Raw genomic sequence first — 22,369 nt, forward strand, 5'->3', positions numbered from 1 at the left:
AAATTCACCACTCAAAGGTCATGATGGCAGATATAGAGAAAACAGTTGACAGCGCATCTAAAACAATACTGCTTATTGACACATTTACATTTTGGTGTAATCTATTGAATGTATTCAGTTATATAATGGGGAAATATTGATTATAAATAACAAAGTTCAAGTATCCTTCCACTTGTGGTCCTCTGTAGCTCAGCTGGTAGAGCACGGCGCTTGTAACGCCAGGGTAGTGGGTTCGATCCCTGGGACCACCCATACATAAAAAAATGTATGCACACATGACTGTAAGTCGCTTTGGATAAAAGCATCTGCTAAATGGCACATTATTTACATTATTAAGTATTACGTAAGCCCTGGGTGTCCTTTCTACTCACCACCACTATGTGTCGCTTTTTCCCCCTATGTCTCAGCCAAACGAGCTGCTCTGTCAATCAGTCTATACATACATCTAAATAAGATACCAAGCAGAAATAAAAGTGGCCTTTATCAATAACCTGAGAATATACAATGTATGCAAGCATACAAAGTGTACAGTGAACATGTGGTATATACTGATTGCGAAGGTGATGTTTGGAGAGAAAGATGATAGAATATCCGTCACACTGTCACACAGATTTAAACGTGGAGGGATTCGACTGTGGACACACAACCGAAAAATGTAAAGTGAAGCAGACAATGGTGTTTCAGCAAAGAAGATGGAGCGATTTAAAGAGAGGTAGAGAAGAGAAGAAAGCTGTGTCTGTGACAAAGGAAAGACAAAAATGGCGTAAAGAAAACTAGGGAGCAGCAAACGGTAGAGCAGATTAAAGAGGGAAAGATGGAGCGATGAGAAGATAAAATAATAGAGTATGTGTTGTGTCTTGTGGTGCCCTGAGGGGGTGGAAGGAGGGAAACATTAGATGTAGGTCATCACTCAGCAGGTCAGAAAGAAGAAGAGACAGAGAGAGAGAGCGAGAGAGAGAGAGAGAGAGAGAGAGAGAGAGAGAGAGAGAGAGAGAGAGAGAGAGAGAGAGAGGAGAAAGAGAGAGAGAGAGCAGAGAGAGAGAGAGAGAGAGAGAGAGAGAGAGAGAGAGAGAGAGAGAGAGAGAGAGAGAGAGATGGGAGAAAGAGACAGAGATAGAGAGACAGAGACAGAGAGAGACAGAGAGAGAGAGAGAGAGAGAGAGAGAGAGAGAGAGGGGGGGGGAGAAAGAGAGACAGACAGATACAGAGCGAGACAGTCTCCATGTTATCCTTTCAAGGTAGGTCTGGACAGAGGGTAGCAAATAAGGGTGTGGTGTTCTATGTGGTGTTGCCTTGTTTACGTTTGACTAGAGGTCTGTAGGCTACCTGCTTGAAGGGGGTTCATTACCATATAAAATGCTGTAAAACTATAGAATACATTGGTAACCAGAATCTAGGGCCTAGATTCTAGGCCTACTTACTCCATTGTACACTATAACTGCAGTTGTAAAATGTGTTGTTATGGATAGTTACTGTGTAGTTAGTTACATGTTAGTTACCGTTTTATCAAACTGCATGGTATCTGTACAACTTGGAGGCTGAACACGATCATAACAGTAGCGATTTGTGTGAAATAATAATGAAGCAATCACTGCAAGGCCATTAGCTTGGATGAGTTAGCACAATGCCAACTCTCCAGTCCAAGGATCAAAACATTGTCCTTTGTCATATAATGTTTGCAACAAAAAAAACTATTTTCAGGAGAGTAGCAGTGTGGGGACAATGTGCTCTTTACTCTGAAACACAAATGAACTTGGATTGATGTATTTGTGTGTGTGTGTGTGTGTGTCTGTGTCTGTGTGTCTGTGTGTCTGTGTGTGTGTGTGTGCGTGTGTGTGTGTGTGTGCGTGTGTGTGTGCGTGCGTGTGTGTGTGTGTGTGTGCGTGTGTGTGCGTGTGTGTGTGTGCGTGCGTGTGTGTGTGCGTGCTTGCGTGTGTGCGTGTGTGTGTAGTATATTGATGAGAGTTTGTGTTCGTACTGAACTCAGACTGAACCCCATCCATCTGATAAATCTTTACCATGGAACACTGAGGAAAGAGAGAGGGAAAGAGGGAAGAGAGGAGGACTGCAGAGGAAGAGGAGCTGAGGAAAGGAAGGAGGAGAGGGGTGAAGAAGAACAGAAGAGGAAAAGGGGGAGATGGATAGGAAGAAGGCAGAGAAGAGGTGGAATAAGTGAAGAAGGAGAAGGAGAGGTAGAGGAAGAAGGGGGAGCAGTAGAAGTAGAGCAGATAGAGATGGAGGAGAGGAAAATAGCTGTTTCCTGTACTAGCTGACACACTGACCTAGTGGCACAGCCAGCGCTACAGCCAGATTACAGCCCCACAGCGGTGGGAGGGAGCAAGGGAGCGAGGGAGTGAGGGTTTAGAGGAGCTCTGAAAGACGAGAAAGGAGTGGGATTAACAGAATGAGAGAGAAGTGGGAGAGGGATTATACCCCTGCGGACGGCAGGATCCTGTCATAATCTGTGGAATATATACACTCCCCGGAGTTCTGTTTGTGTGTCTGTGCGTGTATGCTTGTGTGCTCAAACCAGTTCAAACATTGCACCTTCCGTTCCTTAAAGAATGTTCACCTACTTTTCACCACCCAGCTCAAAACTCTTTCCCATTTGTCTAATGCAGTGTCAGTGGTATTTCAGTTAAATTTGTCTCCTGGGATACGGAAAACTCACTCTAAAAAAGATAATAGGAAAAACTCCAGGCCCCTAAAACAGGAAGTGATCATGAGCCATCAGCAGTACTAGTGCTGTTAATCATTAATTCTCCATAGATACAGTTCTGATATTGGCCAGTGTCTACACAGGATTTCATTCCTGATTTAAACTGATCATTCACTCTCTTCTCTGTCTCCATACAGTATCTAGCTATGCATCACCCCGAACTGGCATCACTCAGTACTGGCATCACTCATCACTGGCATCACTCATCCATTTATGTGATCTCTGTTTTCCCTGTGTCTGTCTGTCTGTCTGTCTGTCTGTCCTTCTATTATCTGTCTGTCGCTCTGTCTATCGACCTGTCTGTCTTTTTGTTTGTCTGTCGGTTGCTCTGTCTGTCTGTCTGCCAAATACATCTGTGTCTGTTCTGTTTGGGTTGTTTTGCTGCTGCTGACCACATTCAAATAACACTCCCCCCCCTCTCTCTCTCTTTCTGTCCTTCTCGTTCGCTCTCTCTCATTTTCTATATTTTCTCTCTCTTTGCATATTTTCCTCCTGTGTATTTCACTCTCGCTCTTCTTTTCAAGTGTCTAGAAGAACATGTCTGCTTGCATGCCTCCCAGCCATGTCGGAGCCTTCCCTCTCCCTCCCTCTCCCCCTCCCTCTCTCCCTTCCTCCCTTTTTCCCTCCCTCTCTCCCTTTCTCCTTCTCCTTCTCCCTCTCCCCTCTAACTGAGTTGTTCTGTCCTTATGTAAGTCTTCAGATCACGGTTGTCAAGGGAGACAGAGAACAGAGGGGCTATGGAAGAGGGGCAGGAGAGAAGGGAGAGAGAGAGAGGGAGAGCTGGAGGATAGAGAGAAACGAATAAAGGATACCGATGAGCGAAATAAAAGAGAGATGTGTGATTATGCTATAAAAGTTGGAACAATATATATATGTAATATCAGTAACTGAAAAAAAAAAATGAAAAGGAGAAGGAAGACAGAAAAGAGACGATAAGGACGAGAGTGGAATAGAAGAGTAGAATAGAAGAGTAGAATAGAAGAGTGGAATAGAACAGTAGAATAGAAGAGTGAAATAGAAGAGTGGAATAGAAGAGTGGAATAGAAGAGTGGAATAGAAGAGTGGAATAGAAGAGTAGAATAGAAGAGTGGAATAGAAGAGTGGAATAGAAGAGTAGAATAGAAGAGTGGAATAGAAGAGTAGAATAGAAGAGTGGAATAGAAGAGTGGAATAGAAGAGTAGAATAGAAGAGTGGAATAGAAGAGTAGAATAAAAGAGTGGAATAGAAGAGTGGAATAGAAGAGTGGAATAGAAGAGTGGAATAGAAGAGTAGAATAGAAGAGTGGAATAGAAGAGTAGAATAGAAGAGTGGAATAGAAGAGTGGAATAGAAGAGTAGAATAGAAGAGTGGAATAGAAGAGTAGAATAGAAGAGTGGAATAGAAGAGTAGAATAGAAGAGTGAAATAGAAGAGTGGAATAGAAGAGTGGAATAGAAGAGTAGAATAGAAGAGTAGAAAAGAATAGTGGAATAGAAGAGTGGAATAGAAGAGTGGAATAGAAGAGTGGAATAGAATAGTGGAATAGAAGAGTAGAATAGAAGAGTGGAATAGAATAGTGGAATAGAAGAGTATAATAGAAGAGTGGAATAGAAGAGTGGAATAGAAGAGTGGAATAGAAGAGTAGAATAGAAGAGTAGAATAGAAGAGTGGAATAGAAGGGCGGAATAGAAGAGTGGAATAGAAGAGTGGAATAGAAGAGTAGAATAGAAGAGTGGAATAGAAGAGTGGAATAGAAGAGTAGAATAGAAGAGTGGAATAGAAGAGTAGAATAGAAGAGTGGAATAGAAGAGTGGAATAGAAGAGTGAAATAGAAGAGTGGAATAGAATAGTGGAATAGAAGAGTAGAATAGAAGAGTGGAATAGAATAGTGGAATAGAAGAGTATAATAGAAGAGTGGAATAGAAGAGTGGAATAGAAGAGTGGAATAGAAGAGTAGAATAGAAGAGTAGAATAGAAGAGTGGAATAGAAGAGCGGAATAGAAGAGTGGAATAGAAGAGTGGAATAGAAGAGTGGAATAGAAGAGTGGAATAGAATATGGTCAGCAACATCAAACAATCATTTTTTTAAACACAGAAGGTATACATAGAGGATAAAATAAAGGGATGAAGCTGGAGGAATGAAATAGAGGGGAGGTAGAAAATAACTAACTGTAGGTGTAGGGAAAACAGAGAGAGAGGAGGAGAGAGGGAGAGAGAGAGTCACATATAGAGAGAGGAGAAAAGAGAGTGAGAAAGACAGGTATAGATAGGGCTGAGGGTTGTGTGGCTGCAGGCTCCACACACTCCAGCGTTGCTCCACTAACCTACTTTGATTTATCTGCCTTCTCCCTGTTTCATATCTAAGCTGCCAGAACCTTGCATCACATAGCACAACCCCCACTCAGCTCTCACACTGTGAATGGCACGAAATCAAAAGGAATCATCGCAACACAATGTTTGTATTATCATAACGCTGTCCATTTTACCTTAACACAAAATGTGATACACGTGCAGAACAAACCGGTTAGACTACATACTGTGTTGTCCATGCCTTGCTAAAATAAGTGCTGATTTATGAAAAACTATTTGTAAACCCACATGACTAAATGAGAGTTAAAGTGTTAATTGTTGTTGTTGTTGACAGTGGATCATAGATAAATAGGTATGTTCTCTCCATTCTGAAAAGTTCCCATCTCCAATCCTCCTTAAAACTCAATCCCGTGTGCGCGCAGCCACGAGAACTACAAGGGGACCTCGGGAGTGAGATCGTCCACGCGTCGAGAAGTACGTTAGAAGGGTAGATTTAGAACCTTGCAAGAACCTTGTGGGAGTATTCTGTTAAGAAGTTACCGAAATAGTGCATCGAGACAAACAGGATAACATGCAACTTGAACAGTCGAATTTCTTTGCATTTCATTAACTGTCGCAAAACTCCAACGATAAGGAAATCCTCGCGGATCATTGCCTTGTTTTTCGAAAAAATATTTTCTAGTTCAGTAGGCATACATTTTATTTTGCGTGCCAGCAAATGCTGGCATTTCAACAGTTTTACAGATATTTGTGTTCAGTTACAACCCACATGAAGTCAATTTCATTGATCCAGAAACGATAAACATTCAACATGAGAGGTAAATAAATTATTATCATTCATATTCAAGTGACCATACTTCGTAGACTTTGCAATGTCACATATATCCTATGTTCATTTTGGCGAGAAACAATGTATCGAAAGCTATTGAAATGTAAATTATTTAGCTAAAAGCGAAACTGCTTTCCCTTTCAAGTGCGTAGGCTATCGCCTTAATCTCTCATACTGGGTTGGCCTGCCTGGATTATCTGGCTGCCAGGTGCGCCACTGCCTCTGAATATTATAGGAATGCCCTGGCTGTAGGCTGGAGAGTTTTCTGTAACTAGTGAAAATGCTTATAATATATATATTATTCATAATAAAATAATGTTTAGGTTAAATGTTTGAACAATGTTTTAATGTTGTATTTAATTCAGGACTGAGACCATAGGGTTGTAAAGTCTGATTAGTTAGGCTGTAATACACAATTGATTGGTATACAGCCTGACATTTTTTTTTGCAAAATCGTGTAAATGTTCTTTACAAATCAGAATGTTGAATAAAATTACATTTGAACTTAGTCTCGTGCTTAATCCGGGCAAAACTAAATATGTTGTTTTCAAATTCTCGGAAAATTGTCTCAAATGGATTACAATTTAACTCATCGGATGGTTATATACTCGAACAGTCCCTGCATACAAATACCTTGGTATTTGGATTGACAATGATTTAACGTTTAAAAAACATATGAAAGAGCTTGTTAAGAAACTAAGATTTAAATTGGGCTTTTTTTCTTTTACAGAAACAAATCTTGCCTCTCTCTAGTCAGCAGGAAGCAGATTGTGCAGTAAACCTTTCTACCTGTTCTTGATTATGGTGATACTATTTATCAAATTGCAGCTGCCACTACTCTTAATCCCCTCGATGCCATTTATCATAGCGCCCTTCGTTTTATCACAGGAGATAGTTGTATTACTCATCACTGCATTCTTTACCAAAAGGTTGGCTGGACCTCCTTGAATTTAAGTAGATCACATCATTATCCTGTTTTCGTTTACAAGCCTCCAATTTACCTAGCTTCACTGTTAAGTTATCAAACCCTTTTCACTGGGTTGGTTAACTCTGGAGACACCATTGGTGTCTACAGAGTTAGGTAAATCAACCTTTCTTGCACCCTATGTTTGGAATAATCTCAAAGACATTTCGATTGGATGCTTTGGTGTCCCTAGGGCAATTCAGACACCTGACAGAGGATTTTTATAATGAAGTATGTGTTTGTTTTAATTGACTGTGTTTTGTATCCTAATGTGTATTTCATGTGTATATTGAGTATATTTATGTTTATCTATACTTTCCTATTGATGTGTTCCTTTTTATATTGTGCGGGGCTCATTTGCTAAATAAACTTTAGTCTCTGAAATAAAGGTCAATAAAAACTCTACCGGTTGTCTGTGTGGTTTGTCCTTCAGCTGCTCAAAATGTTAGACAAAATATCCACAGGAAAGTATTGTTAACCTGACTTTTAGTTCTCCATCCTCCCCTGATTCAGGATATACCATTTTCATGATCATGTCATGCTTGGTTCAATAGCTATTAACGAGAGAGAAAACCGAATACCCAATTTTAAAAAATACTTTACCTTGGTGCCTAACCAACCATATACCTACCGGCTCTCTAAAAAGTCAGGTTAACAATACTTTCCTGTGGATATTTTGTCTAACATTTTGAGCAGCTGAAGGACAAACCACACAGACAACCGGTAAAGTTCAATGTCATTTTATTCGTCACATGCTTCGTAAACAAAAGGTGTAGACTAACAGTGAAATGCTTACATAGGGGCCCTTCCCAACAATACAAAGAGAAAGAAAATTGAGAAATAATAGAAAAGTGAAACACGTAATATATACACAATGAGTAACGATAACTTGGCTATATACAAGGGGTACCATTTTATATAACTAGGAATAAAGTGACAGATAGTAAACGGTAGCAGCAGCGTATGTGATGAGTCAAAAACATTGTTGCAAAAAGGGTCAATGCAGATAGTCCGGGTAGCTATTTGGTTAGCTATTTAACTAACTATTTAGCAGTCTTATGGCTTGGGGCAGAATCTGTTCAGGGTCCTGTTGGTTCTAGACTTGGTGCATCGGTACCACTTGCCATGCGGTAGCAGAGAGAACAGTCTATGACTTGGGTGGCTGGAGTCTTTGACAATTTTAGAGCCTTCCTCTGACACTGCCTGGTATAGAGGTCCTGGATGGCAGGGAGCTCAGCCCCAGTGATGTACTGGGACATACGCACCACCCTCTGTAGCGCCTTGTGGGCGGATGCCAAGCAGTTGCCATACCAAACGGTGATGCAGCCAGTCAAGATGCTCTCGATGGTGCAGCTGTAGAACGTTTTGAGGATCATGCCAAATCTTTTCAGCTTCCTGAGGGGGAAGAGGCGTTGTCGTGCCCTCTTCACAACTGTGTAAGACAAGAAGACAAGAAAACATAAAACTTGAGAGTGCATAACTATTCACCCCCCCCCCCAAAGTCAATACTTTGTAGAGCCACCTTTTGCAGTAATTACAGCTGCAAGTCTCTTGGGGTATGTCTCTATAAGCTTGGCACATCTAGCCACTGGGATTTTTGCCCATTCTTCATGGCAAAACTGCTCCAGCTCCTTCAAGTTGGATGGGTTCCGCTGGTGTACAGCAATCTTAAAGTCATACCACAGATTCTCAATTGGATTGACGTCTGGGCTTTGACTAGTACATTCCAAGTCATTTAAATGTTTCCCCTTAAACCACTCAAGTGTTGCTTTAGCAGTATGCTTAGGGTCATTGTCCTGCTGGAAGGTGAACATCCATCCCAGTCTCAAAACTCTGGAAGACTGAAACAGGTTTCCCTCAAGAATTTCCCTGTATTAAGCGCCATCCATCATTCCTTCAATTCTGACCAGTTTCCCAGTCTCTGCCGATGAAAAACATCCCCACAGCATGATGCTGCCACCACCATGCTTCACTGTGGGGATGGTATTCTCGGGGTGATGAGAGGTGTTGGGTTTGCGCCAGACATAGCGTTTTCCTTGATGGCCAAAATAGCTCAATTTTAGTCTCATATGTTTGGGGAGTCTCCCACATGCCTTTTGGCGAACACCAAACGTGTTTGCTTATTTATTTCTTTAAGCAATGGCTTTTTTCTGGCCACTCTTCTGTAAAGCCCAGTTCTGTGGAGTGTACGGCTTAAAGTGATCCTATGGACAGATACTCCAATCTCCACTGTGGAGCTTTGCAGCTCCTTCAGGGTTATCTTTGGTCTCTTTGTTGCCTCTCTGATTAATGCCCTCCTTGCCTGGTCCGTGAGTTTTAGTGGGCGGCCCTCTCTTGGCAGGTTTGTTGAGGTGCCATATTCTTTCAATTCTTTAATAATGGATTTAATGGTGCTCCGTGGGATGTTAAAAGTTTCGGATATTTTTTATAACCCAACCCTGATCTGTACTTCTCCACAACTTTGTCTCTGACCTGTTTGGAGAGCTCCTTGGTCTTCCTGGTGCCGCTTGCTTGGTGGTGCCCCTTGCTTAGTGGTGTTGCAGACTCTGGGGCCTTTCAGAACAGGTGTATATATACTGAGATCATGTGACAGATCATGTGACACTTAGATTGCACACAGGTGGACTTTATTTAACAAATTATTGGGGGATGAATACATTTGCAAGGCACTGTATGTTGTTCAAACAGTTGGAGACAGACAGGAGGGTGTATTCATAACAGTTCTACCTTTTTAGCAAGCAAATATATCAAAGTTGGCTATACTTCAAATATAAATATTAGCTGGCTACACACTAGCACGTGGGCTTGTGCTTGAGAGATTGTTTATGAAATCGGTGTTCATTTTCTATAATGCCTGCTACATTATTAGTGAATGTGCATTATGCATGGTTCTGGTTACATTTGTAACAAAACTTGCATTTTCATAGACTGACTTGAAAGCCAGATTAGTGATTATTGCAAAAAAGCAGGTTGAACTATTTTTATTAAATTATTAGTGGGTCTCATGGTTGTGGAAGGCTTATATTTAGCCTAGGTATAATTCTACATGCAGTGTATTGACCTTTAATTGTGCAACAAAGCTTATTTAGAGAACCTTTTAAAAAATCTAAATATATACTGTATATATCGTAACTTGACCATAAGTTTGAAAAAAAATCGAGATTATTTGACCATATTGCCCAGCCCTACTCTGACCTCCTCCCTATAGGCTGTCTCATCGTCGTCGGTGATCAGGCCTACCACCGTCGTATCATTGGCAAACCTAATGATAGTGTTGGAGTGGGAGGGAGGGAGGGAGAGAGAGAGAGAGAGAGAGAGAGAGAGAGAGAGAGAGAGAGAGAGAGAGAGAGAGAGAGAGAGAGAGAGAGAGAGAGAGAGAGGGCGGGAGGGAGGGAGAGTGACTCAGCCTCAGACAAAATAGGAAATATGCAAGCAATATGACTACCTACTGGGAGTTGGCTTTCACAAGTTCAGTTCTTTCCCATCAGTGCAGGTTGAGGAAATGGAGAGGAGAAGAGGAAGGAAGCCACTTTAGACAATTGGGACACACCCTAATGTTGCATGATTAAGGTGATAAAATCTTCATTTGCAATAGAGTTCCAATTCCCTCGGGATCAAAGCTTTTCACAGGCATTACATAACATTTACTGTAACATGCCCTGTCCAGAACTGTAATAGATTAAGTAAAAGCACAAAAGTGGTTCAAGTTTGTTACTGGAGTTTAAAAGGTTTTTTGGCATTGAAAAGAGCGCACTCAGCCTGACTCAGTTGCCTGTGTGTATTGTACTCAAAAGTTAAATGTGTGTTAAGAGTCAATGAGTACGTAATCTTCTCAGAGTAGACCTTTGGTCGACACAGATTGTATTATCTCCCTCACTCTATGTCTCTGTGTGTGCATGTGCGTGTTACTATGAAAAACTAAGTGATATGTGGCTGGCTGGGTCGGGCAGGAGGATCGGTCAGCGGTGAAAGGGGATTTGTCTGGCAGCCAAGGTTGAGTGATGATGTCACCAGTCTGTCGGCCCCTGACGACCCCCAACTCTCACCTCCATGGAGTTTGGGAAGTTTTCAAAGTAAACATAAAACCAGTCATCCTATATATTGTAGTGGTTACCACAGCATTTCTCAGTGCTTTATAATGCAAAATGGATTATTCATTATTTTGCAGAACTGTTACAAATGGAGGTCTGTGTTATTCTGACCTTCTGCTTTGCCTTAAACTGGGGACAAGAATATAATTAGTTTAAGCAGAAGCTCAATTTCAGAGAGAGTAGTCTGATTAGATAGCAGACATTGTACTGCTGTACAGCTGAAAGTTCATAGTCCTACTGGCACCAAGCCAGCTACAGTACAGTACCTAGTGGCTTTATGGATGTTTCCTTCAGTTGTCTTTTATTTAATCCATTACGTAGTGTTTAAGAAGATTTCACTCTTTCACTCACACTTATCGAGCTGAAGAATATCAGTGGTAACTACAGTAATAAGTATCATATTTATTTGAGCACGTTTCAAACAACGGTATAGAATTAAGATTTTTATTTTCTCATTATTATTTATTTATTTGCTGGATGTTAAGTAGACAGCTGTGCTTTGAGCTGTGCATTATGGAGGCTCAAAGTCTAGTTGAGTTCCACCTTAAAACCCGGAGTAGAGAGCCCTATTCAGTGTGAAAGCGCCTGACTACCCCCTCCCCTCCCTACCCTCCCCTCGGTGAGAAAGTGTGTCAGTAGGACAGAATTGCATGACAGGCTACCGCGCCTGACCGATATCCCACACAACCAACCCCAGACAGGCCCTGCCCGCCTTCCAGCCAATGGGAGCTGCAGCGGCAGAGAGGAGGCGGGGCGGTAGCTAGTGTGACCTCCCTGAATGAGTATGTTTATGAAATGCTCGCAGACAAGAGTTATATAACCGAGCAGAGTGTTCATGAAATGCTCGCAGACGAGAGTTATATAACCGAGCAGAGTGTTTATGAAATGCTCGCAGACGAGAGTTATATAACCGAGCAGAGTGTTCATGAAATGCTCGCAGACGAGAGTTATATAACCGAGCGGGGGATTGGAGAGAAAAGAGAGGAAGAGGGCAGAGGGAGGAAGAAGGCAGGAGAGACTTTTCCATTGCATACCTGCAGCTAGGGCTGGGCAATATGGCCTGAAACGATATAAAGCTAGATTATGTTGAGTGTTTTCTCTAAATAAGCTTTGTTGTACAATTAAAGGTCAAATACACTGCATTTCAAACAGTCAGCAATAATCTAATGAATTCAGGACTTGTGAAATTATACATAGGCTAAATTATAAGCCTTCCACAACCATAAGACCCACTAATAATTTAATTTTTTTATCAAAATAGTTTAAACTGCTTTTCTTTTCAATAATCACTGATCTGGCTTTATAGTCAGTCTATGAAAATGCCCTTTTTGTTACAAATTTAACTAGAACCATGCATAATGCACATTCACTAATAATGACTAACTTCTTCTAACAGTCATTATAGAAAATTAACACAGGTCTCATAAATAAACTCTCAAACACAAGCCCACGTGCTAGTGAGTAGCCAGCTAATCTTTAAATTTAGCCAACTTGGTTTTATTTGCTAGCTAACAAGGCAGAACAGTTTAATTGTTATGAACACACCCTTCTGTCCGTCTCCAACTGTTTGAGTAGCATGCTATCCTGTCCACTTTGTTCAGATGTTGAAATCAAGTGGCCTACCTTATTTCTCAGAATGAGAACAAGTTGCCAATTCCGTATATAATTGTGTTGTATGCTTATTGCTCGTTTATAAAACACAGACTAGACAGCTAGTAGTATTTGGCTAAAATGCTGCTAGCGGTACTTGTGACCGAAATGCCACGCGCGACAAACTGAGCATTCATTTTCCAGAATCTGTCTGCTCTGAATGTCTGCTCTGCGCGCAATTTCAGTAGTTGAGACATAAAAGGGTATCATTAGAAAGGGTAACTTCTCCTCTATTACAGTAAAATAATGTCTCAATGTGTTTCGGTGTCCATATCACCAATTCTGTTGGGCCAATTCTGTTGGGCCAAACCTCATATGCAAATAGCGAGTTGAAACAGTGATCTCTCATCTTTGTTGTTGTGAGTGGCAGGTGGTGGGCTTGGTGCGTGTGTAAACAGAGAGGAAGATGCAAACAGAGAGGTTTCAATCTTGCCAAAATCTGTCCAAAAATAAGGCCAATGCCTTTCTATGGGCTTCATTTGGACCTAAGTTTGTCGCCTGCCTTCCCGCCTTTGGGACAGCAACTCCCACTGTTAGCGCAGAGACATGAGCTTCTCATCATTATATACAGATCTCTGGTGTAAATGGGAAGGTGCACACAGCACAGAGGAGCAAAGGAGACGAGACCAAAAATACAAAAAACCTTGCGATGCAGGCATTTGGAATATCGTGCAAAAACATACATTCAAATGTATCAAATTAATTATATATACCGCCCAGCCCTACCTGCAGCTGCCCCAGTTGCTCTGTGTATTTTAGTCATTACATAGAGGAGAGAACAGCAGACTTTTCCAATTTTTTTCATAGAGAGAGTGGGAAAACAAAACAAATTTAAAGTGACATTTTCATGTAATGCCGCAACAACAATGCATTAAATCTCTGCGAGATTAGCCATATGTCTGTGTGAGTTTCCATATGTCCATATGAGTTTCCATATGTCAGCCTCTCAGAGGGCTAAAGATCCCACACTCCAAATGTCTGCCTCTCAGAGGACTACAGATCCCATGCTCCATGAGTCTGCCTCTCAGAGGACTACAGATCCCATGCTCCATAAGTCTGCCTCTCAGAGGACTACAGATCCCATGCAGGACTACAGATCCCATGCTTCATAAATTACACAGATTTGTTATCTCTGTCTTTGGCACAAACATTAAATAGACTGGCAGATTGAGCAACGATAGCGTATCACATGAATGAGTTAGTTGTTTCTATCTCTGTGTAGTACTATGGCTGCTGTGAAGTAAAACAAATGTAAAAATGTAAGTAAAATAGCCGACCGGCTCCATCTGTTTAAACAAACAAAACAAAATCTTCACATACTACTGCCCTCCATTTTAGCCCCTTATATGGGCCCCTTGTATGTAAGAGGGTGAGAGAGTGTGTGAGGGGACTGGGTTTCTGACACATGACTCTGTCTATTTCTGTCTTTCACCTCACTGGGTTCACAGACAGACCGACAGCGTGAGAGACACACGGCCAAGTTTATTTTCAAAGTCACTTCAATCAAATCATTTCCTTGCTCTTTTTATTGCGTACTATGTTTACTTGTATTCTTCTCTTTGCTGGAGCAATCTGTATTAGTATGAAAGGTGGCACATACGGTTGAAGTTGGAAGTTTACATACACCTTAGCCAAATACATTTAAACTCTGTTTTTCACAATTCCTGACATTTAATCCTAGTAAAAATTCCCTGTTTTAGGTCAGTTAGGATCACCACTTTATCTTAAGAATGTGAAATGTCAGAATAATAGTAGAGAGAATGATTTATTTCAGCTTTTATTTATTTCATCACATTCTCAGTGGGTCAGAAGTTTACATACACTCAATTAGTATTTGGTAGCATTGCCTTTAAATTGTTTAACTTGGGTCAAACGTTTCGGGTAGCCTTCCACAAGCTTCCCACAATAAGTTGGGTGAATTTTGGCCCATTCCTCCTGACAGAGCTGCTGTAACCGAGTCAGGTTTGTAGGCCTCCTTGCTCGCACACGCTTTTTCAGTTCTGCCCACACATTTTCTATTGGATTGAGGTCAGGGCTTTGTGATGGCCACTCCAATACCTTGACTTTGTTGTCCTTAAGCCATTTTGCCACAACTTTAGAAGTATGCTTGGGGTCATTGTCCATTTGGAAGACCCATTTGCGACCAAGCTTTAACTTCCTGACTGATGTCTTGAGATGTTGCTTCAATATATCCACAAAATGTTCCTTCCTCATGATGCCATCTATTTTGTGAAGTGCACCAGTCCCTCCTGCAGCAAAGCACCCCCACAGCATGATGCTGCCACCCCCGTGTTTCACGGTTGGGATGGTGATCTTCGGCTTGCAAGCTACCCCCTTTTTCCTCCAAACATTACAATGGTCATTATGGCCAAACAGTTCTATTTTTGTTTCATCAGACCAGAGGACATTTCTCCAAAAAGTACGATCTTTGTCCCATGTGCAGTTGCAAACCGTAGTCTGGCTTTTTTATGGTGGTTTTGGAGCAGTGGCTTCTTCCTTGCTGAGCAGCCTTTCAGGTTATGTCGATATAGGACTCGTTTTACTGTGGATATAGATACTTTTGTACCGGTTTCCTCCAGCATCTTCACAAGGTCCTTTGCTGTTGTTCTGGGATTGATTTGCACTTTTCGCAACAAAGTACGTTCATCTCTAGGAGACAGAACGCGTCTCCTTCCTGAGCGGTATGACGGCTGCTTGGTCCCATGGTGTTTATACTTGCGTACTATTGTTTGTACAGATGAATGTGGTACCTTCGGACGTTTGGACATTTCTCCCAAGGATGAACCAAACTTGTGGAGGTCTACACATTTTTTTCTGAGGTCTTGGCTGATGTCTTTTGATTTTCCCATGATGTCAAGCAAAGAGGCACTGAGTTTGAAGGTAGGCCTTGAAATACATCCACAGGTACACCTCCAATTGAAGCTTCTAAAGCCATGACATCATTTCCTGGAATTATCCAAGCTCTTAAAAGGCACAGTCAACTTAGTGTATGTAAACTTCTGACCCACTGGAATTGTGATACAGTGAATTATAAGTGAAATAATCTGTCTGTAAACAATTGTTGGAAAAATTACTTGTGTCATGCACAAAGTAAATGTCCTAACCGACTTTCCAAAACTATAGTTTGTTAATAAGAAATGTGTGGAGTGGTTGAAAAACTAGTTTTAATGACTCCAACCTAAGTGTATGGAAACTTCCAACTCCAACTGTAGATAAGGTATGATTAAAGTCCTTATTTATCCATTTGAATACCTTTCAGTCTGCTGCTGTGACACTCAGAGCATGCAAGGCGGAGCCAAACTGACAGCCTGCCTCTCACTTCACACGATGTTGATAATAGCCATATGCCAGGTCGAAACCTGTCAACCTGTTGCAAATGCCAATATTCAATCAATCAAACTGTATTTATAGAGCATATTTCTTACAGGGGATGCATTTCAAAGTGCTTAAAAAAATAAAATTATAAAAGGTGAGAAAGATAACACGAAACATTTTCTAAATGAGACAAATTAAAATAGTCCTCCCTCCGTCGTATCAGAATGTTGTATGTGAATGTTGCAACACGTTATGCAATGAAATCTGGTTATGATCTGAGCTCTTCTTGGCCGTGCCCCAAGAGAGATTGGCCTCAGCAGGGTGTTACTCAATAGTGAGAGGTGTTTGTGTGTGGCCATATTAGTCCCAACTCCTACCCTTATTTTGAGATCTACTAGCTGTAGACTTGGCAGGGCAGTAATATTTTGATGCATTCTCATTAGTTTTTTTATACAGGTTTAATAACTCACTTGATGGGTTAATCTTCACAGCTTTTTTAATATGTCCCCTCTCCCTGTCTCTACAGCTCAAATAGAAGTAATACCCTGCAAGATCTGTGGGGACAAGTCCTCAGGTATCCACTATGGGGTCATTACCTGCGAAGGCTGCAAGGTGAGCTAGTAGTAGTAGTAGTAGGGTTTCTACTTTACCTTCTTCATGTGTTCTACAGCCTGTGCTAAACAAAGTATATCATGGGAGACTGCCTTCAACGATATAAAACAAAGACAAGCTGCAATAGAAAATATCCTTTGTTGTGATCAATGAAATAATACTTCCGTTCTATAACATCTAGATTTATAATAATATAATAATATGCCATTTAGCAGACGCTTTTATCCAAAGCGACTTACAGTCATGCGTGCATACATTTTTGTGTATGGGTGGTCCCGGGGATCGAACCCACTACCTTGGCGTTACAAGCGCCGTGCTCTACCAGTTGAGCTACAGAGGACCATTTATGATGCTGGAATTATATACATTATGTAATAATTTGACTCATCCCATTTTGTTTCTTTGTGTAGGGATTTTTCCGCCGCAGCCAGCAGAACAATGCCATGTACTCGTGTTCCCGCCAGAGGAACTGTCTTATTGACCGAACCAACCGCAACCGCTGCCAACACTGCAGACTGCAGAAGTGTCTGGCTTTAGGCATGAGCCGGGACGGTGAGTCACACACACACACACAGACGTGCGCGGAAAGTATACATTTGACCCCAGAGAAAAACTCATGACAGTTATGCAACACTTGTTTCCACACAGATATACTATTTATACAGTGCATTCGGAAAGTATTCAGACCCCTTGACTTTTTCCACATTTTGTTCCGTTACAGCCGTATTCTAAAATGGATTAAAGAAAGTCTACACACATCCTCATCAATCTACACACAATACCCCATAATGAGAAAGCAAAAATAGTTTTTTAGACATTTTTGCTCATATATTACAAATAAATAACGGAAATACCTTATTTACATAAGTATTCAGACCCTTTGCTATGAGACTCGAAATTTAGCTCAGGTGCATCCTGTTTCCATTGATCATCCTTGAGATGTTTTTTCTACAACTTGATTGGAGTCCACCTGTGGTAAATTCAATTGATTGGACATGATTTGGAAAGGCACACACCTGTCTACATAAGGTCCCACAGTTGACAGTGCATGTCAGAGCAAAAACCAAGCCATGAGGTCGAAGAAAATGTCTGGAGAGTTCCGGACAGGATTGTGTCGAGGCACATATCTGGGGAAGGGTACCAAAAAATGTCTTCAGCATTGAAGGTCCTCAAGAACACAGTGGCCTCCATTATTCTTAAATGGAAGAAGTTTGGAACCACCAAGACTCTTACTACAGCTGGCCACCCGGCCAAACTGAGCAATCGGGGGAGAAGGGCCTTGGTCAGGGAGGTGACCAAAAACCAGATGGTCACTCTGACAGAGCTCCAGAGTTCCTCTTTGGAGATGGGAGAACCTTCCAGAAGGACAACCATCTCTGCAGTACTCCACCAATCAGGCCTTTATGGTAGAGTGGCCAGACGGAAGCCACTCCTCAGTAAAAGGCACATGACAGCCCGCTTGGAGTTAGCCAAAAGGCACCTGAAGGACTCTCAGACCATGAGAAACAAGATTCTCTGGTCTGATGAAACCAAGATTGAACTCTTTGGCCTGAATGCCAAGCGTCACGTCTGGAGGAAACCTGGCACCATCCCTACCGTGAAGCATGATGGTGGCAGCATCATGCTGTGGGGATGTTTTTCAGCGGCAGGGACTGGGAGACTAGTCAGGATCGAGGGAAAGATGAACGGAGCAACGTACAGAGAGATCCTTGATGAAAACCTGCTCCAGACCGATCAGGACCTCAGACTGGGGCGAAGGTTCACCTTCCAACAGGACAACGACCCTAAGCACACAGCAAAGACAATGCAGGAGTGGCTTCGGGACAAGTCTCTGAATGTCCTTGAGTGGCCCAGCCAGAGCCCAGACTTGAACCCAATTGAACATCTCTGGAGAGACCTGAAAAAAGCTGTGCAGCAATGCTCCCCATCCAACCTGACAGAGGTTGAGAGGATCTGCAGAGAAGAATGGGAGAAACTCCCCAAATACAGGTGTGCCAAGCTTGTAGCGTCATAACCAAGAAGACTCGTGGCTGTAATCGCTGCCAAAGGTGCTTCAACAAAGTACTAAGTAAAGGGTCTGAATACTTATGTAAATGTGACATTTCCGTTTGCAAAAATTTATAAAAACCTGTCTTTGCTTTGTCATTATGGAGTATTGTGTGGAGATTGATGAGGGGGAAAAACTATTTAATCCATTTTAGAATAAGGCTGTAATGTAACAAAATGTGGAAAAAGTAAAGGGGTCTGAATACTTTCCGAATGCACTGTATAGATAGATAGATAGATTGATAGATAGATAGATAGACTTACATTCTGATTCTTCCCCTTCTTCTATCTCCCTCCAGCTGTGAAGTTTGGCCGTATGTCTAAGAAGCAGCGAGACAGCCTGTACTCTGAGGTTCAGAAGCACCAGAAGAACCAGGAGGTTCTGAACCAGGAGGTTCTGAGCCAGGGGTGCCTGAACCAGGGTTTGTCCCTGACCAGGGAAGACGTAGCTGGGGGAGACAGTGAGGGGGACAGGCACAGGGAGCTCAGTCACTCCTACAGCAGCGGCGGCTCCAGCTCCACCCTGAGTGACCTGGATGACATCCCCGACCTGTTTGACCTGCCCTTGACCCCGGAGGAGGCCCACGAGTACTGCAGCCTGGAGCTGCTGGGAGGCCACGGCGGAAGCACCGGGAACACCTCCAACTCTTCGTCATCGTCATCATCCTCTAACAATTCGTCCAATCAGAACTCGCCACAGCAGAATCTGCTGGATGTCACAGACGCCAATGGGATCAAACATGAGTACCAGATGTTGTCGCACACACAAGCCGCGCTGCTGGAGCCACTGGCCGATGACTGCACTCTTATGGATATAGGTACGAAATCTATTACTATTTCTATAACTAACATCACTAACAAAGTTTCCCAGTATCAAGTAAACATGTTATCTGTAGTGGTCTTGTATTCATATGGTCCTGTGTTGTTTTTGTTTCAGAGCGTATCACCCAGAGTGTGTTTCTGTTTCAGAGCCTGTCACCCAGAGTGTGTTTCTGTTTCAGAACCTGTCACCAAGAGTGTGTTTCTGTTTCAGAGCCTGTCACCCAGAGTGTGTTTCTGTTTCAGAGCGTGTTTCTGTTTCAGAGCGTATCACCCACAGTGTGTCGTTTCTGTTTCAGAGCGTATCACCCAGAGTGTGGTCAAGTCCCACTTGGAGACGAGTCAGTACAGTTCTGACGACCTGAAGAGGCTGACATACAGTGGGATTCAGTACTCACCTGAGGAGACCCGCAACTTCCAGTGCAAGGTGAATACACACACTCACACACTGCTACTCAGGTTAATGTATTGCATTATCGTTGTATTAAATTATGATTTCTCTATTTCTCCCAGTCTGAAGAGTTTATGTGGCAGCAGTGTGCCCACCACATCACCAATGCCATCCAGTATGTGGTGGAGTTTGCCAAACGCATCACCGGCTTCATGGACCTATGTCAGAACGACCAGATCATTCTGCTCAAAGCTGGTCAGTAACTTTATACATGCAGATTACACGTACTGCTCAAACCACTTCAGGACATGCACACACTGATCGTTATGTGAGACATGAATGCTCTCTCTTACACACACACGTATGCAAACAAACATTATTGAGCAAACCCTGTAAAATAGTATCATTGAACCACATGAAAATTCCTGTCATGAGTGAAGAAATGGCGTAAGTCCTTTATCTTGCTAACCTTGGCTCTTCTTGTCCTTCTTTTCTCCAACCTTCTTCCTTTTGTGCTCTTTTCGTTTGTATCGCTTTGTTTTTTTACAAACCACACATCACTGCTCCGACCATTTAACTAAACCACACATCACTGCTCCGACCATTTAACTAAACCATATCTGAAACCTACGTTTATACCATCCAACAACCGTTATATCTGCACACACACAAAAACGTGGATTTGACAATAACTCCATATTATACCATTTGTAAATGTTTGAAACCCTTTTTGACAAGTCCTTGATAATCCTTATTGTCCTGCTGATTTAAAAAATGTTCAAATGACTTACAATCTGGAATATTTACTTTCTGTTGGGTGTTTGTTTTTTGTGCATGTTGGAGCATCTTCTGTGCTCTTGGTATCACCCCATCCCCTCCCTCCTCTTCCTCCATCTCTCCATTTCTGTGGCTCTCTATGGTTGTCCTTGCAGGCTGTCTGGAGGTGCTGTTGATCAGGATGTGCAGGGCGTTTAACGCTAACACCAACACCATGTTCTTTGATGGCAAGTTTGCCTCTGCCCAGCTCTTCAAAGCCCTTGGTAAGCGTCTCAGATAGGCTAGCCTACTCCTTGTCTGATACAGTATTTAGAATGTATAGAGCTGATACTGTTAACTACTCCGAATACAATTCAGTGGAACATGATGTGTGTATATATAATATTGTAATTCTTCTCTGCAGGTTGCGATGACCTGGTCAGTGCCGTGTTTGACCTGGCTAAAGGTCTCTGCCGCCTGCAGCTGACCGATGAGGAGATGGCTCTGTTCAGCGCCGCTGTCCTTCTGTCCCCAGAGCGACCATGGCTGACTGACAGCCAGAAGGTCCGGAAGCTTCAGGAGAAGCTCTTCCTGGCTCTGCAACACAGTCTGCATATGAGCGGGGCCGCCGACGAGAAACTAGACCAGGTAGAAGGGATCCAGCTTTTGTCAAATTAACGTCAGATTTGACTTTTTGTAGCAGGTTAGGAGAACTTACGCAGCAGGTTAGGAGAACAAATGTAGCAGGTTAAGAGAATTGTGTTAAGGTTAGGAAAAGGGTTAGGGTTAGCCAAAATGCCCCAATTTTTATGTTAATTTCATAAAAGCTGGATCCCTTCTAGCCATGACCGGAAAGACCCAGCACACTCCACAGTTCGATGACAAAAAAACACAGCCCACAGCCTCTAGCCATGGCCAAGTTGTCATTGACTGAGATCCACCATATGGGAGTCACTTGTGTAGCATATGTCTCCTCTCCAAGAACTTTATGATACGGTCCTCTACAGAATATCCCAAACAGCTGCATAAGCATATTTTATGGGGCCTTAAGGCCTTATGCTGTGTAGACATTCTTTAAATCAAACAAAGACAAACAGTTAACCAGTCTAGTGCTGTAGAGCGGATCTATCCCATGCAGCTTAGCTTAAGTCCATACACATTTCATGCGTTCTCTGGATTTCTCCCATTCCATCCCACCAAGTCCATAGATATTGAGTGTGTTTTCCTGACTGATCCCGGTGTGTCCTCTCCTCCTGTAGATGGTGTCCAAGCTGCTGCTGATGAAGTCCATCTGTAATCTCCACGTCGACAAGCTGGAGTTCTTCCGTCTGGTTCACCCCGAGACCGCATACAGCTTCCCACCACTCTATCGGGAAGTGTTTGGGAGTGAGATCTCTCTCCCCGACTCTACAAACAGCTCCTAGAGATACATATGGAGTGAATGTATTAGAGAGAGGCAAAGTGTGGAGGTATGGAAGCGAAAGGAGAGATTGAGCGAGGGATATAAATATTGACCTCAGAAATAACCAGCAGTTAACGAGACAATCCAGGACTTAAAATACTCAGTCTCCCAGCATCCCATGGCGTTATTCCTCCACTATCCCAGCAGGCCATGCACCTTACACTACAGACTTCACCTTCATGGTCCTTTTGTACCGTACTTTGGACAAACTAATGGGCAATATGCATATTCTAGTGTGAACATAGCTAATTTAGCATTAGAATATCGGTTTACGATGCTCCCCAACCCCATCATGAATGTACCTCACTGACAAGCACCAATGCACCTGCCAGAACCACATACCGAATGTACAGTGGGGAGAACAAGTATTTGATACACTGCCGATTTTGCAGGTTTTCCTACTTACAAAGCATGTAGAGGTCTGTA

The 22,369-nt window shown here is 42.4% G+C and overlaps 1 protein-coding gene across 2 annotated transcripts; it reads left to right on the forward strand.

The window, feature by feature from the left end:
- Positions 1-5,456: 5,456 nt before the first annotated feature.
- Positions 5,457-21,908, forward strand: LOC121535507 (nuclear receptor ROR-beta). 2 transcript variants are annotated; one of them, XM_041842640.2, is made up of 9 exons: positions 5,457-5,826; positions 16,384-16,469; positions 16,880-17,021; positions 18,815-19,333; positions 19,634-19,761; positions 19,848-19,980; positions 20,658-20,765; positions 20,906-21,129; positions 21,741-21,908. In XM_041842640.2, the coding sequence occupies exons 1-9, from the start codon at positions 5,820-5,822 to the stop codon at positions 21,903-21,905; spliced, it is 1,512 nt and encodes a 503-aa protein (XP_041698574.1). In that variant the 5' UTR covers positions 5,457-5,819; the 3' UTR covers positions 21,906-21,908. The 2 variants fall into 2 exon arrangements, with proteins under 2 accessions (XP_041698574.1, XP_041698575.1); XM_041842641.2 differs by lacking the exon at positions 16,384-16,469.
- Positions 21,909-22,369: the final 461 nt, after the last annotated feature.

The sequence above is a fragment of the Coregonus clupeaformis genome, chromosome 21 (assembly GCF_020615455.1).
Source record: "Coregonus clupeaformis isolate EN_2021a chromosome 21, ASM2061545v1, whole genome shotgun sequence".
NCBI lineage: Eukaryota > Metazoa > Chordata > Actinopteri > Salmoniformes > Salmonidae > Coregonus > Coregonus clupeaformis.